This window comes from Drosophila tropicalis, unplaced genomic scaffold, assembly GCF_018151085.1.
Source record: "Drosophila tropicalis isolate 14030-0801.00 unplaced genomic scaffold, ASM1815108v1 contig_463, whole genome shotgun sequence".
Classification (NCBI taxonomy): domain Eukaryota; kingdom Metazoa; phylum Arthropoda; class Insecta; order Diptera; family Drosophilidae; genus Drosophila; species Drosophila tropicalis.
In genome coordinates this window covers 339,104-355,210 of record NW_027172929.1, presented here as the reverse complement: position 1 = coordinate 355,210, position 16,107 = coordinate 339,104, and the positions used below count along the sequence as shown (strand labels likewise).

At 40.8% G+C, this 16,107-nt stretch overlaps 4 protein-coding genes across 4 annotated transcripts; 1 reads left to right on the top strand and 3 right to left on the bottom strand.

Annotated features, from left to right (window-relative positions):
* Positions 1 to 21: 21 nt before the first annotated feature.
* Grip163 (gamma-tubulin complex component 6) lies at positions 22 to 5,018 on the bottom strand. Its single transcript, XM_068286939.1, has 6 exons — positions 3,562 to 5,018; positions 3,344 to 3,497; positions 2,918 to 3,279; positions 1,091 to 2,837; positions 481 to 1,018; positions 22 to 412 (listed from the first exon to the last, which is right to left on the bottom strand). Exons 1-6 carry the CDS (start codon positions 4,915 to 4,917, stop codon positions 178 to 180), a joined length of 4,392 nt encoding a protein of 1,463 aa, XP_068143040.1. The 5' UTR covers positions 4,918 to 5,018; the 3' UTR covers positions 22 to 177.
* A 111-nt stretch (positions 5,019 to 5,129) lies between these two features.
* On the top strand, positions 5,130 to 6,428 carry viaf (viral IAP-associated factor). The gene is made up of 2 exons (XM_068286840.1): positions 5,130 to 5,283; positions 5,477 to 6,428. The coding sequence occupies exons 1-2, from the start codon at positions 5,278 to 5,280 to the stop codon at positions 6,194 to 6,196; spliced, it is 726 nt and encodes a 241-aa protein (XP_068142941.1). The 5' UTR covers positions 5,130 to 5,277; the 3' UTR covers positions 6,197 to 6,428.
* Positions 6,426 to 7,492, bottom strand: LOC137574500 (tubulin polyglutamylase complex subunit 2). The gene is made up of 4 exons (XM_068286838.1): positions 7,399 to 7,492; positions 7,170 to 7,337; positions 6,873 to 7,111; positions 6,426 to 6,814 (listed from the first exon to the last, which is right to left on the bottom strand). The coding sequence occupies exons 1-4, from the start codon at positions 7,466 to 7,468 to the stop codon at positions 6,440 to 6,442; spliced, it is 852 nt and encodes a 283-aa protein (XP_068142939.1). The 5' UTR covers positions 7,469 to 7,492; the 3' UTR covers positions 6,426 to 6,439.
* A 489-nt stretch (positions 7,493 to 7,981) lies between these two features.
* Positions 7,982 to 15,526, bottom strand: LOC137574595 (anoctamin-4). The gene is made up of 13 exons (XM_068286959.1): positions 15,502 to 15,526; positions 12,808 to 13,061; positions 12,532 to 12,713; positions 11,359 to 12,393; positions 11,143 to 11,288; positions 10,505 to 11,085; positions 10,220 to 10,437; positions 9,995 to 10,159; positions 9,574 to 9,927; positions 9,409 to 9,508; positions 8,942 to 9,338; positions 8,789 to 8,879; positions 7,982 to 8,729 (listed from the first exon to the last, which is right to left on the bottom strand). The coding sequence occupies exons 2-13, from the start codon at positions 12,989 to 12,991 to the stop codon at positions 8,403 to 8,405; spliced, it is 3,780 nt and encodes a 1,259-aa protein (XP_068143060.1). The 5' UTR covers positions 12,992 to 13,061; positions 15,502 to 15,526; the 3' UTR covers positions 7,982 to 8,402.
* Positions 15,527 to 16,107: the final 581 nt, after the last annotated feature.

The following is a 16,107-nucleotide window of genomic DNA, read 5'->3' as shown; positions in this document are numbered from 1 at the left end:
TATTTTAACAGATTCACTAAATTCGATTCGAAGCTGATATATTCGCCATTTGTTCTTTGTTTGTGTTGTCTTTAAAGCAGCGAGATTTCAACAATAAACATTTGATTTAGTTTCATGGTTCCTATTTTAAAAAGTTTCTAATACTCCAGAGATTCTAAAACTTCGTTCGTTAAGCGTTTAAAATTTGTCATCGGCCTCAGTGGTGGACAATTTATAGTAGTTATTATAATTAATAATACGTATCAGGTCGCCAATTTCCTCTTGATAGCCGGAGGTTGCAACTTTGTTGCCCAAATAGATGAGATACTGCATGAATTTATTGAATTCCGTTTCCTCGTACACTAAACGCTTATAGCGTGGATGGACAAACTGATTTTCGGCATCCAAAGTGAATGTTTGCGTCTGCAAAACTCTACAAGAACAAACGGAGAAATTGGTTAAGCTAAAGAACGAGGATAATCGCATGAGTCTTATAATTACTTGCAAAATCGTAGAACTATCACTAGGATGCTATCAACAGTTTCCTTAATCTTTGAGCTGCGTCGATTTAACAGGGCCATAAAGGCCACTCTCTTTAAATAGGATACATGCTGCCTGTAGAGGGTCTCAATGGAGTCGGCTGTGTGCATTTCATCTTTAAATACCTTCCACGGTGCCTGCAACGCTGTCGAAACCAAATGATTTTGGAGTGTGGTCACAAAATGTGATAGTTTGTGCCGCATCATCTGCAAGTGTCGATAATGTGGGGCAATACACAATCGTCGGCCATGTAGCTTGCCCTGCTCATGAAGGAACTCATAAGAGCATTGGAGCACATAGTCAATCTGACGTAATTTAAAGAAATGCCGAAAGATTTCACCATATTTTCGAATCGTCTCACTGCTGATAACCAAATTAAGGGGCCAATCAATCTTGGTTTCCAGAGTTAACATCGATAGAATATCCAATGGCATGAGATCTCTGCCTTCCGGTACTTCCAGACAACTAAATGAGAGATTCTGTGAAATTGCAGTTTCATCTACATGGAGAAAGAGAGGGAAGTTGACACTAGCTCTGATGTAAAGATTCTATCTTGTTTTGATGCACTCACCCGTGCCACCCGCATTGATGGCATTATTTAATATGCCATCTAAGATGCCCCTCTGGCATAGCCGATGTGACTCCAAGCCCTTGTTGATGTGACCGAGAATACCCTGAGCAAGCAGCATACTAAACTGACCATCCAAGAGAAAGAAATAATTGCGAAGCTGACGGAAATGGTCATAGATTCGTAAGTCCTTAAAGATGCGAAAGATCTCACTGCGAAGCAGCGATAAATGAGTATTCAGGGGTATCATTATGGACATTTGCAGGCAACGTCGTATCATATAGGGATTGCTAGGTTTGGTCACCGTAGGCGTCTCCCTGTTATTTGTCTCGCTTCGCAATCCAATGTTTGAAGGAATGTGATAGCTTGGTCTTGCCTGTTCACGCAGCTCATGAATTGGAATGGGATTCGGAGTGGGATCCAAATTGGGTGCCGGTGTGGAAATGGGACTGGTGGTTTGAGATTCATGCTGTTCTTCGTTTCCTATCATATCGTAATTGTTGTTGGCCAGATCATCAGAGGAGCTTTCCCCATATTTTTCATCTATTTCCACATCTGATGTGGTGGACATTGGAGTGGGTAACTCTACTTGCAAACGATTAACATCAAGTGTTAAATTTAGTTTTTTATCATCAATCGATTCGATGCCGATATCGAAGTGGCTTTCCATCACACGACATCGGTTTTGTTGCAGATCATTGCTTTCAGTTCGTTTCCATTTTCCTGTTGCTTCCGGTTGACTCATAACAATATCAAACTCACTAGCCATCACCCGACGACGATTCTGGGCAAGCTCTGTTGTGGACTCTATTTGAAATTTTACACGATTGCTGTGCGTATCGTCTTCAGCGTTGAACTGGACAAACCCATCATGACACATGACACGCTCGCGATTGCGTTGCATTTCGCTTAAATTGTCGGTGCCCAATGGATTTACATTCATATTAAAATCTGCTGTTGCTGGTGATGGTGATGGCAGTACTACTTGTGTCGGTAAGTGGCAGTTCTGGAACTGCTCAGAGGACATTATATGTTGGCGATTCCGTGAGCTAATGGAATCACTGGTGGGCATGGCATCATTTGAGTTAATTACATCCGAGTGACTGCGTTGATATTCTGGAGCAGTTGCCTGCAATGGGATAGCCTCTGTTTCGAAATCCATTGGTGGTGGTCCCTCCAGACATGACACAAAACTACGACCACTGCTACTGCTTTGATCTGGACTAAAGGCCTCCTCTGTATCTGTTTTACCATCTGTTTCCGTTTCTTCATCTTCTGTGTTATTAACATCTTCCTTTAAATGTTGCATACCCTGCAGTTTGGCTATTTCCGCTAGTAGCTCATCCTTTTCACGTTGCAATAGAATTTCCTTCTGTTGCTCGCATCTTCGTTGCAGCGCCAGTTCTTGAACAATCTCCTGGCGACGTTGCTCAATGCGACGTTGGCGTTGTTCTTCCATTTGTGCATTTAAATCATCGCAACGTTTCTGACTCTCTGCGGTAGCCTTGAGGAATAGTTCATGCTGCTGCCTTTCCCAATTCATCAAATGGGCTTGCGTTTGCTCCACCATACGGTTGCCAAAGCGACGCTTAGAGACCACACGCTGCTCAAGAATGTTTTGCATGCTGCATTTCTCATAGCGCTGGAGAAGGGGTGTATAACTACATTGAATTGTGGAGCGCATTTTGTCCACTTGCTCCTCGGTTACACAGACAACTATGCTGGGATATTTCCATTCCAAGATAGGATGCTAAAAAAAAAAAAGAATTCATTCTTAGTCTCCATCTTTGTCTATCTCTTGTTCCCTCTGCCTCTTTCTCTTTCTTTTACCTGTGCATTATATGCTTTAAGCACTTGGTTATATTTTCCACATTCAAGTATGGCTTGCTGGCACCCATGTAGAAATCCTGGCACTTCCTCATCTTTTACCTGGTAACCCTTGTCAAAGAACTCCTTGCTACGCTCATCCAATTGCTCAGCGTCAAGAGTACCACGAGAAATGAAAAGCTCATTGAAGGTGTCATCCAATCTACCACGAAAGACCCAATTCTCTAATTGGCCATAGTATGTGATACAAATGGATTTGAATAAGTGGATAAGTAGTTGCAGAAATTTGCTATTGTTGCATGACTCAATCGTTGACCACATGAAGCTTATAAGAAATGCACCTGGAGTGCCCGTTCGCAAGTTTACTGGAAAGACAAGTGATAAGAAACTATCTTTGTGTTCAGAATGAATTAACTGAATCTTACTTACACATTGGTTGACTTTGAAAGAGTGCCTCCAGATTGTGCATTAACTGCATGGCAATTAGTGAACTTCTAACCAATTGCGACAATTCCTTGGCCGGTTGACAGAGCAAAAACTGACGATTGGTTGTCAGGAATGCGATAATGGATTTACGTAGGGTCTGTAAAAGGCAGAGAGTAATTAATAACACTGATTTAAAAGGCATTTGGATGCTTTCTACCCACTCTATTTAAAGGGCGTTCCATTAAGTGAGGTTTCAACCACTGGGTGTGCATGGTCAAGCGACGATAGCACCACCCAGATTCTAAGAAGGGTACTGCGAAATCTGCCAATACTTCCGGTAGCACTGTGCGCAGGGTGCAGTTGGGATTTAAATGGAAACGATCTTGTCCCAAGAGCGAAAATGTCTCCGACTGCAGGCCAGCTGCAACAAACTTCAAATGCTCAATGAGATCAGGTAATTTAATATATTTTAGCTCCAAGTTGGGATCAAAGTGCATTTTGATATCGTTGGTAATGTTTAAATCGGATATAAAGCTTTTCTCTGGCCTAGGGCCGCTAAAGGAGTGGCCATTCTTTGATTCTATCGCCTTGCGGGCAACTGCTGGTTTTATTGACAAATCCGACTTCGTGCAGGTTAGCGAATCAAAAGATGTGGAAGACACTTTTGATGCTAAATCATAGACTGCTTCTTCCCCATTGGTCTCTGTGAGGCGTTCCATTGAATCTTTACAAATATTGCCCTTTTTGAGTTCAACTGGGTCCTGTTCCTTTAGCTCATTGATACGCGCCATTGATTCTTGAAACATGTTGACACCGCCTCCGCCACCAGTGCTGGAATTTGAAGATGAAGCTTGTCCTTTGCCTTTAAGTCGCGGGCATATGGGACGTACACGATCTTTGTAGTCTCTGATGCGCGACACGGAGTCCTGAAAGACATTTTGAACTAACTTTTCGGCATCCCCCTTAGCAGCATTGACTGCATTCTGTTTCAAAGTCCCACGCAATGCATCCACATCCCCTGTAATCAGGGTCGACTTCAACTGAAAGTCTAAGGGCTTCGTTTGGGATCGCATGAAGCCAACGGATCTAAACATCTTTGGCTCTGTGGTCATTACCTCAATTTCAGGCTGCTCCTCCAATTTAAAAGGCTTTGGTTTTAAAAGTCTTACTTTTATGCCGGTTTTTTGGGAAGAGACGCCACTTGTTTCCCGGATTGCTTCCGCTGGCTTTGATAAAGTCAATAGCAGCTGGGCAATCTTCTCGGCCAGCTGCTGATCTACTTGATCTTCGATTAGTTTTTGCATTTCAAGCAATTCCGGGTTGTCGAATTGCTGAAGTTGGCTCTCTACACCATCCCCATCCCCGTTCTCATGATTATCCTTGCTCCCCCCTCCATTGCCAATCAATAGGGCTTCATAGATTTGTATTCGTCTTTTAGCTACATCGGAATTCGCAGTTGCATCTGTTGGCTCACAGTCGCGGTTTACGTCAAAATAGGCCTCGCCGTGGCACAAAAATCTGGCTAGTTGCGTTACTAGGCCAAAGATGCTGCTGGTGCAAACATCTGTTCCAGCCATTCAAAATATGGGTTAACCAAATCAAACAAATAATTTTGCTATAAACAAAACAAAAAGTAGATTAAATTTGCAGCAACTACACTCAACTGGTTCTACATGTAGATAATTTATCTACAAAAAAATTAAACAAAAAGCATGCTCAGTGGCGCCACTAAATCAGATATTAATCGATTACTAGCTTGGATATCCCTTTTGTCAATCGATAACAATAAATATCTCGCCATGAGTCATTTTGGAATAGTTTAAATTTATTTTTAGTTTTCTATATAGGAAGAACGCTGCATTTCTTGTATTACTTAAATTTGTTAAATTATTTCTAAATTGTTTTGTGATAGTTTACATTAATACGAATAATTAAAAATGCAGGTGACTGCTCAATAAAAAGATATTCTCTCACATGTTTATGTTATTAAATGCTTTTGTTTTTGGGGCTGTTGCTGCTGCATTTGCTTCCATATATGGTTCGCGCAGCAGAAGCAGCACGCCCAAAAGAAAACGCATGAGTGACTAGTGAGGGGAAACAATTTTTGAATAAAAACATAATACGCTCTTTGTGCAGGACCCAAATGAAGATACCGAGTGGAATGATGTGCTACGATCCAAAGGAATTATTGGTCCCAAACAGCCAAAGGAGGCGGAAATCACAGAAGATCAAATCCAGGCCATGCTGGACGATGCCATACAGAGGCGCACAGATTTGCCCCCACTAGAGGGTCAGCGAGATAAGAAAATCGATGACATGTCTTTGGATGAACTGGACGAGCTAGAGGATTCTGAGGATGAGGCTGTGCTCGAGGAATATAGGCGGCGGCGCATTGCGGAGATGCGGGCCACCGCGGAGAAGGCACGATTCGGCAGTGTACGCGAGATATCCGGTCAAGAATATGTCAACGAGGTGACCAAAGCCGGCGAAGGTATTTGGGTAGTCCTGCATCTATATGCCAATGGTGTACCGTTGTGTGCACTTATCCATCATCACATGCAAAAGTTGGCAGCCAAATTTCCGCAGACTAAATTCCTGCGCTCCATTGCCACAACCTGCATACCCAATTTTCCAGAAAAGAATCTACCAACGATATTCATTTATCATGAAGGCAGCTTACGCAAGCAGTTCATTGGCCCTCTGGAGTTGCGCGGCGACAAATTGACCTTTGTGGAGTTGGAGTACATGCTGGGTCAAGTTGGGGCAGTGCCCAGTGAAATAACCGAGGATCCCAGACCCCAGATTAGGGACAAACTGCTGGCAGACTTGGAAGATAAAAGTTCAGATTTCTACTAACCTCCTCTAGTTACCCCGCCCCCCAATTGTCACATCCTATTGGTTCAAATTGTCTGACATTTTACCCATGCAAAAGGGACTATATGTATATTGGGTATATATAGACCTGATAAGCAAGCAAATATGCAAGGGTACATAAACTTCGGCATTGTCGAATTAAGCGCGAACCCTCTTTGGTTATCAATTCATGTTTCTTCCCTGCAAATAAAGTCGTTCATTTTTCTTTTTTTAATGCACAATTCTTTACTTTTTCGATGATGCAGCAACAGCTGCTGCTGCTGCCGCCGCTGCTTTGGCAACGCTTTTGGGTTTACCACGGAATATGTTCGGATCTATGATATTATAAGGATGCTCACAAGCGGGATTAATAATGCGGCCACGACGCGGTTCATGCTCTTCCAGCAAGTGTGGAGCTAGCAACAGGAATAATTGTTCTGTCCACGAGGGTAAACCAAAACTGGAAAAACATAGCTCCCAGTAGGGTAAACCCAAATGGGCAATGGACATGCGAAGATATTCACTAAACGTTTCCGAAAGGAACTGCCAGCTAAGAGTGTTCAATTCTAGTAAATAAAATTTCGGATTATTCGAACTGGTCGACTCATACAACATGCAGACCTAAAAACGAGAATTTGGCATTGTATTTTATTAACTTTAAGGAGTTAATTTCTCCTACCTTGGCCATTTCGTTGATGTTGTTGATTTCAAAGATTTTCGATTTGGCCGTTATAATGGGAGTGGAATTGCCCCATTTATCCTTGCTAATAGAGGAGGCAGACACATCTGTTGTGGTGGCAGCGGCACTTGCACCGGCACTGGGCAGAGTCACCGGCGTATTCTCAATGTTCTCGCGGAGCAGTGTCACCTGCAGTAGATGTGGAAAATGTATGTGGCCCACACGTCGTACATCATTGGCTAGACGAGTTTTTGGATTAGTTGCCATACTCCCAATTGATCTACTTGCCATACTCACGTGCATATTGATAGCTCCAGTTGAGAACGAATCCATCAGTGGATAGATAGAATTTCTTCATATCCTCGGGCAGATAAACACAATGCCGCTGCTCCCAATTAACCACCTGGCAGGCATTCAATGGCTGACGACGCTCCAAAGTCACATTGCATACCCTTGGCACTGTGGCTGCTCCATGGGAAGAAGATGTGGATTAGTTTTACCCTAATGGATATAGCGTCTCACTTACATAGGGTTTTGATTAATCCCAGTGTTAAATTTTCATAGAATGCATCTTCTGGCGAAAGTTTCTTATTCATGATCAGAATCAATTTTTATCCAGCATAAAAAACAAAGTGTGTTAAATATATATTTGACGCACGGATTGCTACGTCAACCAGGCGAATAACCAACAAATTCCGTTGTTAAGGAAACCTGTATGAAAAAGTAGGAGGAGTAGGAGGAAAAGCCACCTACTAGTGGGCTTGCATCGACGCTGGGAGTTTGGGGCGAAGCCGTTAAACATTCCCCCATTGACCAGAATGTTATGGGTCGTTGGGTATACCTAATCAGATTTTAGTCGTAAGCTATATTTGAAAGCATTTAATAGATTGTTTCATGTTCATTAAAGAGATTAAATTATTTACAACCTCATGCAGGTCTCTCTCAATCGTTTACGGCAATCTATAACTAAGTGGAATGAAATTAAACAACATCCAAAAAACGTGATTTATTTACAAGTACACAAATCGAAAAACTATAACTTTACATTCAAAGAATTCATATCATTGCATGACTTGATCATATTGTACAATTGGTTTATAATAGTGCAGAATTCGTTGGGTATCATTGGGGTGTATAAACGATTTGAGTTGCTTTTCTCAGACAAATGTACAACCTACATACATACATAAGTATATAAATAAAATCTAACAATATGTTTAATTTCATTTATAAAACTGATGGAAAATTAGAAATACTCTTTAATGGATAATAAACGTAGGTACTTCTTCGCCCATACAAGATCTTTCTAACAAAAAACATATATGTTTCCGATAAACAACTTTTTGGAATACCTTATAGATATACAAAAAAAAAAAAAAAAAGGAATGAATAACAATTACAATTAACACTCGACGAATTCTAGAATGCGATTATTTTAAGATATGTATGATTAATGGAGTGAGAGTAAATTCATTCTCATCTCTTTGGTTGTTCAATATCATGGGCTTCGCTTTCGGCCTCCTCCTCGTGTCAGGAGACCTCCCAGACAGTTGACTCAACGGAGCGACGTGGACGAGCGGTTACCTCGACATGGGCATCTAAGCCATCACTGAGTCGACTGAAACGACGTGCCCAACTTCCACGAGCTGTGGCCTGACTACCGGCTATAGAAGTTCGATTGCTGGCATCGCGAAACAAGCTCATTATATCCTGATTATCACCCTGGGCACGTTTAATCCCATGCTGATATTTGGCTTCCTTGGCCAAAAGCTGTTCCCGTTGCATTTGCGTCTTCACCTCCGAGGGCACATCGGGTATAATGAACTGCATAATGCCCGTAATCACAAAAACAACGTGCTAAGGGATATAAAAGTAGTCGGTAAAGGGTATCTTTATCCAAAGAAGTCTTCACAAACCTCAAATACCACAACGAAAGCCAAACGAGCAGCAAAGACATGCCAATAATGAGGACTTAAACCGTATGGTTCCCAATCTTTGGGTCCATTTCTGCCATTAGAGAAATAAATTACCCAATAAAGAATTATACACTCAATATTTTCCTTCCTCACCTATAGCCACGATATTGACAGGTATCTGGGTCCTTCTCGCTAACCGAAGCTCCCCATTCTTCCTTGTAATCGGAGGTATTAAATATGGACAATGAATGCTCAATGTAACCAGCCAGCGTATGAGATTCTGAGTAGACAAACTTATAGACCATTCGTGGTATAAAATCACTTGTGTAGGCTATCACAAAGGCATTGGAAACTACGGCCGTATAGGTTATAATCCTTAGAATGCCATACCAAGCACCAATATCCTCAACACGTTCGGCCAGTGGACGTCGCGCTTGAGTTACCATTTTATAGGCATCCAAACGGATTTCAGCCACATTGTTGAGTAGAGCAAACAATGGAGCCAATGGAAATGCGGCCACAAAGAGAGTGACAAACCCATATTGAAGTACTGCGAGGCAATAAATCTCATATATAGTATGTTTATGCCTTTGCAGGATATATGTATGTAGATTACTCACTCATTTCCAAGTATTCATCGAAGAGAGCCAAACGCCCTGGGTCTTGCATATGATAGTCCTGTTCCCAAGCCATATGCAAATGAGATTCATCTTTGGTGGCCTGCAAAGGATATGCTCGATTATTACACAAGCCCATCTCCTTTTCCATTTTTGGATTTTTTTCACCTGTTTGTGCTTTCGTTGACGCCACCAATTCCAAAATTTGGGAAACAAATATTCCATAAAATTATTCCAACACTGTTTACCCACCATTATGATGGCCAATTGTATACAAAGCTCTGACAGACAACCTGCCGGATCGCATATATCGTTCTTGAGGCGAAAGAACTCACTGCGACGGGCCTGATCATCGCCAGGATAGTCAAAGAACCGACCCTTAAAGAAGGCTATATAAATAAGCGATGAATAAAAATTCATAAATTCAAAAAAGAATATCTTGAATGTATACGAGTCTTCGTATTCCGTATGGGTACGCGGATTCTCCAAATTAGTCAGCTTTATAGCCATACGATGATAGATCTGCAATAAAATATACGCATCCGCATTTAACGATTCATCTTTTAGTCCTATTCCTATTTTAACCTACTCTCGTGAGTATCATGATGACAACCAAATTGATAAGGGCAGCTGTGATGGTGGTAAACAGTTTTGCATGCTCCTTCACAAAGAATCCTCCGCCGCCATAAATCACCGAAACCAGAGATATGCGATACAGAATGGTGCCCAATACGGCGGATAAGACGACAGATATCTGGGGAGCAGATAGAACTTGGCTGATGTCTCGACAGTAATAGAGCATCCTTCCACTCACCATAAACAACACGGCACTTCCAGTAATAACAAAACGTATAGCCCGATTCCAGGTGGACATATATGGCTCCTTCTCTCTCGTAACCGGATTCATGCGAAAAGTTGTTGCATTCGTTTCGAATTCTGGCCTATTCTCTTCATCCATGTCCACATTATGTAGATCCCATTCCCAAACTATCACCGACTGTTTGCGTTTCCAAAGCTCCAGAAAAGTCGTAGCTAAAAATTTGAATTTGTTTTTTTTAAAGCTAAATTTTAATGAACTCCGATTTTTCCCTCTCCTTACCCCAAAATGACATGAATATTGCAAAGAATACTGTTGATGGATTATCAAAGAGATATGTTAGACGAGAGAAGAGACACGATTCTGACAGCCTTTGATAGCTGCAAGCCTTATCGCATAGGGGACAGAGAGTTATGTTGCCAGTGCCTGATTCATTGCATATTTCCTTGCTGGGTGTATTATCCTCCGATTCCAGTGTGGCCAGGCCATAGATGAAGCAAAGTGTACCCACAACCGATGGATACACAAGCATTTCGGTATAAAAGCCCAGCCAACAGAAATATAAGGCTATTTTATCTCCGAAATATTTGCGAACCAAACACAAAGGTTGCTTCTTATACCATTGTGATGGATGGGCCCAGGTCTGGTAGAGAACGCGTCGATCTAATGATACACCGCTGGAATGTGGTCGATCGTAACGACCTTCGTGCAGGGGAAAACAGCCAAGGTAAGTGCCATCATTTAGCAGTCGCCTTATTCCACTGCGATCGCTTTCATCGTATGGGGTTCGTATAAGGACCTGCATGACCATCAGCGAACGTTGGGCGCTTGTGTATGCCGTTGCCCGATCCTTGACAATGAACCTACATGGAGTGCAAGTTAATGAGAGAAAAATAGCTTTAGTTGGACCACCAACTCACTGCTCCTCTGGATTCCCATTCGCTGTGGCCGCCTTAAATGTCGTCTCACCCTCAAGCAGACTCTGATCCAATTGAATTTTCTTCGTCAATCTCTGCCAGACATCCCGCCAGTATTGAACATTTCGCATAACCACATTCTCTTCATCCTGCAAATGATTAAAATCCTCCAAATATTGAACTGAGTTTGCTTTCAGCTTGTTTTCGTTTGTTGCTCACCCATGATGGTTTTACGGAAATTGTTATAAATCTTTTGATTGGTAATTTAAGATTCATAACCTCAGCCAAACGGGTTTCTAGGCGCCAGGGTAAATGAATTTTAAGGAAAAATGTTTTCTCATTAAACGATTGAGATTTATCCTCTAGCTCAACTTCGAGACCTTCTTTAATTAGATTCTCCATGAAACAACGCCTAAGATCACGTCTTCGGGCTTCGGCCTCGGTCATAACACCCAGATCTTCCTCCTCCCAGGCTAATACCATGTCAACCTTGCGTCTGCCATCGCGGAACATAAGTGATTCCGGATCAAGACCTTCGCGATCTTGTTTACTAACACGTCGCTCATCCGCAGACTCGCCGGCAATGCTATTGCTCTTGCTGGCCTTACGACTGCTATAGTAACTTCCACTCACACTGCTAGCAGTATCGGATGCCTTTCGCTCTGTGGGCATTAGTTGCCTATATCCAAACTGATCGCTCATAATATTGGAGTGTGTGGAATCGACAATTTCATATGCCTGATGTACCTTCATTTGATCCTCGCATGTGGGTTTGGTGTGAGCTGCCAAATTGGCACTCAAATTCAATTCCAAATTACGCCGCATCGCTGTTCCGGGTATATCCTCATCATGATTGCCAACGATTTTCGGTCCGAAGGCTTGGGTGGGACTAGGTTCAGCTGATTCCGATTCCAGATGAGTGGGTAGGGGCATAGTTATAGTTGTGTTCGATTTGTGATAATATGATGTTGAATTGTTCGGTCGCATTACCGAGGAATTGAGCCATTTCTCCGTATACGAAGCCGAAGAACTTGAGCCGCTTGTGTTGGCATCCATGGCATGACTGCCGCTGGCTTTTGGCAGATAGGGAGTAGGTATTGGAGTGGGATTATGCGGAGGATTAAGTGCAGGAGTTGAAGGTTTCTGGACAATTGTCAAGCCATTGTCGTCCTGCATGGAATGCGTGTAATTGTATATATTATCCGAATTCTGAATGGGACGTTCCATCAATTCTAAGTCATTCATACCGTTGTCCTATTAGGACAATAAAAAACACACACACAATTAATACGAAAAAGTGTCAATAAAAGTGTCACTATGCTCCTTAACATAAACATAAAATCGCATATAGAAAAATTAAAAAACAAAAATAATGCAACAGAAAGAACTCACGTTATAGGATACCAAACGTCCTGCCACTATGCCACTATCCTGACTAAGTCTACGCGGACGAATTTTAGTTTGAGTTCGGCGTATCATCCGTTCACTTTTCGCCGGACTGGACACAACCTCACGCCGATTTGCTATAACAGAGCTCTGACGTGAGTTTCTTAGTGCAGGCACTGATAGAAATCCTGCAATAGAGGGGCAAAAAAGGAATCGTATCTTTTGTAATTGCCTCAATTAACAAGTAGGAGGAGTTTTTGTTTCATGGTCATGGCCACCCACTTGGAAATTGAAACACTAATTGCTCGCTTGTTGGTTCACTCTCCTCCTGGGCTGTGCTTTCGATTAGATCCTCACGTGAATTCGCCTCAGTAATGGGTGCAGTACTCTCATCATCGACACTATCGATGCGTATTTGAAATATATTTGATTTCTTGCGCGATTTCTCAGCTTCGTGACTGCTCATTTTTGGTTACAAATAATGACTAACGACGGCGTCACAGTCACAGTTGAAGTTAAACACACACACAGTCTCTCTGCAAGTAGAAAGGTAAATCGTAGGTCAATCATATGCATGGGAATATTTTTAGGCTCCTCCACACTTTAACCCCTTCTCCTTCTCACACACACACACACACACACACACACACACCCACACACCCACACACACACAAACAATTTAAGGCGCGAGGCAGCAGGACAGTATAGAACAAGACACAAACACCTGTTCATGTACCCATAATAAACTATTTAAATCTATCGTCAGTTCGATGACAATCGAAGGTAAACTAATAATAATACCCATACTGGTTATTGTCAAAGCTTTCCACAAGGAAATACTTCAACTTGCGCTCAATTGCAATCAAAACTTGACCATTCATACATATACATAAATACAAAGATATAGACATCTACATATACATATAGCATAGGTAGCAATAATCACTTATTTAGAAGGCATAGGCAATTGATTCTACTTTTTCTTTTCGGGAGCCCACAAATGTATGCTATGGTTTTACCATAGCCATTGTCCCTGAACTAGATTTGAATGACCTTTAAAAATCAAACAGTCTTTCAACAATTTTAAATGAAGCTACTGAAAGTAACATACGAAAAGTGAATAACACGTTTCCAATCACATAAATTATGTATAGCCATGCATACTTATATATTCTTGAACAGCATCCATCAATAAGGTAAACGAATTGTTAATTCACTCGGTGTGTGCCCTATTTTTTATTGCAGGTTGCTTATTCAGTACTTTATTCACTAAAATGGAATCACTATATCATATAATTGCTATTATTAAGTTCTCAAATTATATTTCATCTTATCTCTCCCTCTCTTTGATAAATAAAGTGTCAATTATCGCATGTGAGAGGGATATTTGACGGCCATTAATTGTTGTGAAACAAAGCTGAATATGTCGTAGGCTTAGATTTACATTTTACTGATATACTTTTGGGCAATGCCTAGGAACAATAAAGGACAAATCTGTCTCTGTATCTATAATTTTCCTATAATCATAGCAAAATACTAATATAAACATGATTTAGAAGTGGGTTGCTATAGATATTCTTCAAGAGGCGCCTAAAACAGAGTCCGTTTTGGATTGATTTTATTTATACAAATTTATATTCCCAGAGATATTTCGGTTACCATTGTTTATAAAATGCCGATTATTTTGGATTTTGAGTTGTATGAAGTGTATTGTATTCCACTTGAATATTATAGTGATAAATTATTCAAAGTTGTTTTTATGTACTATTGTAACGGCAGAAGGAACCAAACGCAACGCTAATTTGTATTTGTACGTTAATCTACAGACTTTTTTTAACCACAAGCCAAGGGCGTAAACACGCATACAACCAAAACATCAGACAGCATTTTGAAGAAGATATTGTTGAATGTATGTATACATATAGTGAAAAGGACAAAGTAAAAGAGACAGAGAGAGAAGGAGGGAGAGGAGAAGAGAGGAAGACAGGAAGAAGCAGAGGGTAAAATATAGCCCACGTAGAGACATTTTGCGCTTTTATTGAGCGCAGTTAATTTGAATTGTTGATAATGGGGCTAAGGGAATACCTTGAGGCATGAGGTTTTGTTGGTGGTTGAATATTATTGCCTAGCACAATGACCGTGCATTTGTATGAATTGGTTAAAGGTTAGACAAATAGGTGCGACTTGTTGCTGAATAGGCAGTTAGTTAGTTAGTTGAACTCCTTCCCAATGGAAGCAGGTCATAAGAAAAAGGACATTATGCTTGGCCCAATCATTAAGTAGGCCAAAACAAGTCATATGACGTCTATACATATTTGATCATTCAACGGAAAAGTGATTTCCAACTTCCTTTCAATTTTATACTCTAATTGGGCTAAAAAAAAATCAAATAAAAAGCTTACCCAGTTTTAGTTTTATAACCAAGATAATGCAACAACTGTAATTGGTAATTGAAATTTGACGTGGGTTCTAGTTGATGGTCATAACTGCAACTTAAATAAAAACTAGAACATCCATACATGAGCTTGGTAGACGATGGTTGGACAGGGGGACTTGATTTGTGATATGTCTGAAATCAAAATTTAATTTTCTATTGTTTATACCTTTTCCGTTTCGCCTTATCCTTGTTATACTATATATCTAGATAGATGGACGCCGAGTCGTTGGGATGACGTGCTGGGCGACGTGTTGATATGCTAACGCTTCTTGTTCTTGGCCAGTTGTGCAAAGTCCCATGCCATTAAAAAAATCACAACAATTGGAGGTTTATTGATTCCCACCCACTGTATAATTCTCATGTAGTATGTATGTATGTAGTACGTATAATTATAATCGATTATTGATTTGAAAACTCTTTTATACAGATGCACTTTGCAGTTGGCATATCAAAGAACGCATGATTTACCCGAGAATTTGATTGTTATGGTAGTGTTATTTATTTATTATTGATTTTGATTTTTGCCTTTTTTTTCTTACCATGTATGATGATGGTATGTGGTATCTGATATACCTGGATTGAATCTCATAATGTTTGTACTCTCAATTAAAGTTACTTGCATGTCGTTTTCCGTGCCGTCATTTGCGTTTTGTTGGCCTCTAATATATGTATATAATGCTATTATTATTAACACATTTCGTCCCGTATAATGGAATAGACACTAGATTTCTGGCTGTTCTAACGATTTTATAAATTTTTATTCAGTTTTTGTTTTCGAACCGATTTGTCGAAGCACTCGCGCACGAATGACCAACAATGGGACAGGTCTCTGTCCCCATTGCCCTGGGTGAATGTCGTGTGTACATATAGTACAGGTTATAGTACTAGTCATAGTAGGTTGGCTAATGGTACTCCTGCTGAATAGATAATCAGAGTTGTACTCTATATACATACATATAGTTCACATTTCATGTGTTGCTCTCTCTCTGTCTCTCTCTCTCTTTCTCTCTCTCTCTCTCTCTCTCGTTCTCCATCCATCCGTCCAACAAACTATTCATTCAATCAAATAGTAATAACAACAGCAAAAGAATAGAACAGAAAAAAAAAAAACAGTAGAAACAGAAACCTTGGATTGTCCCTGTTAA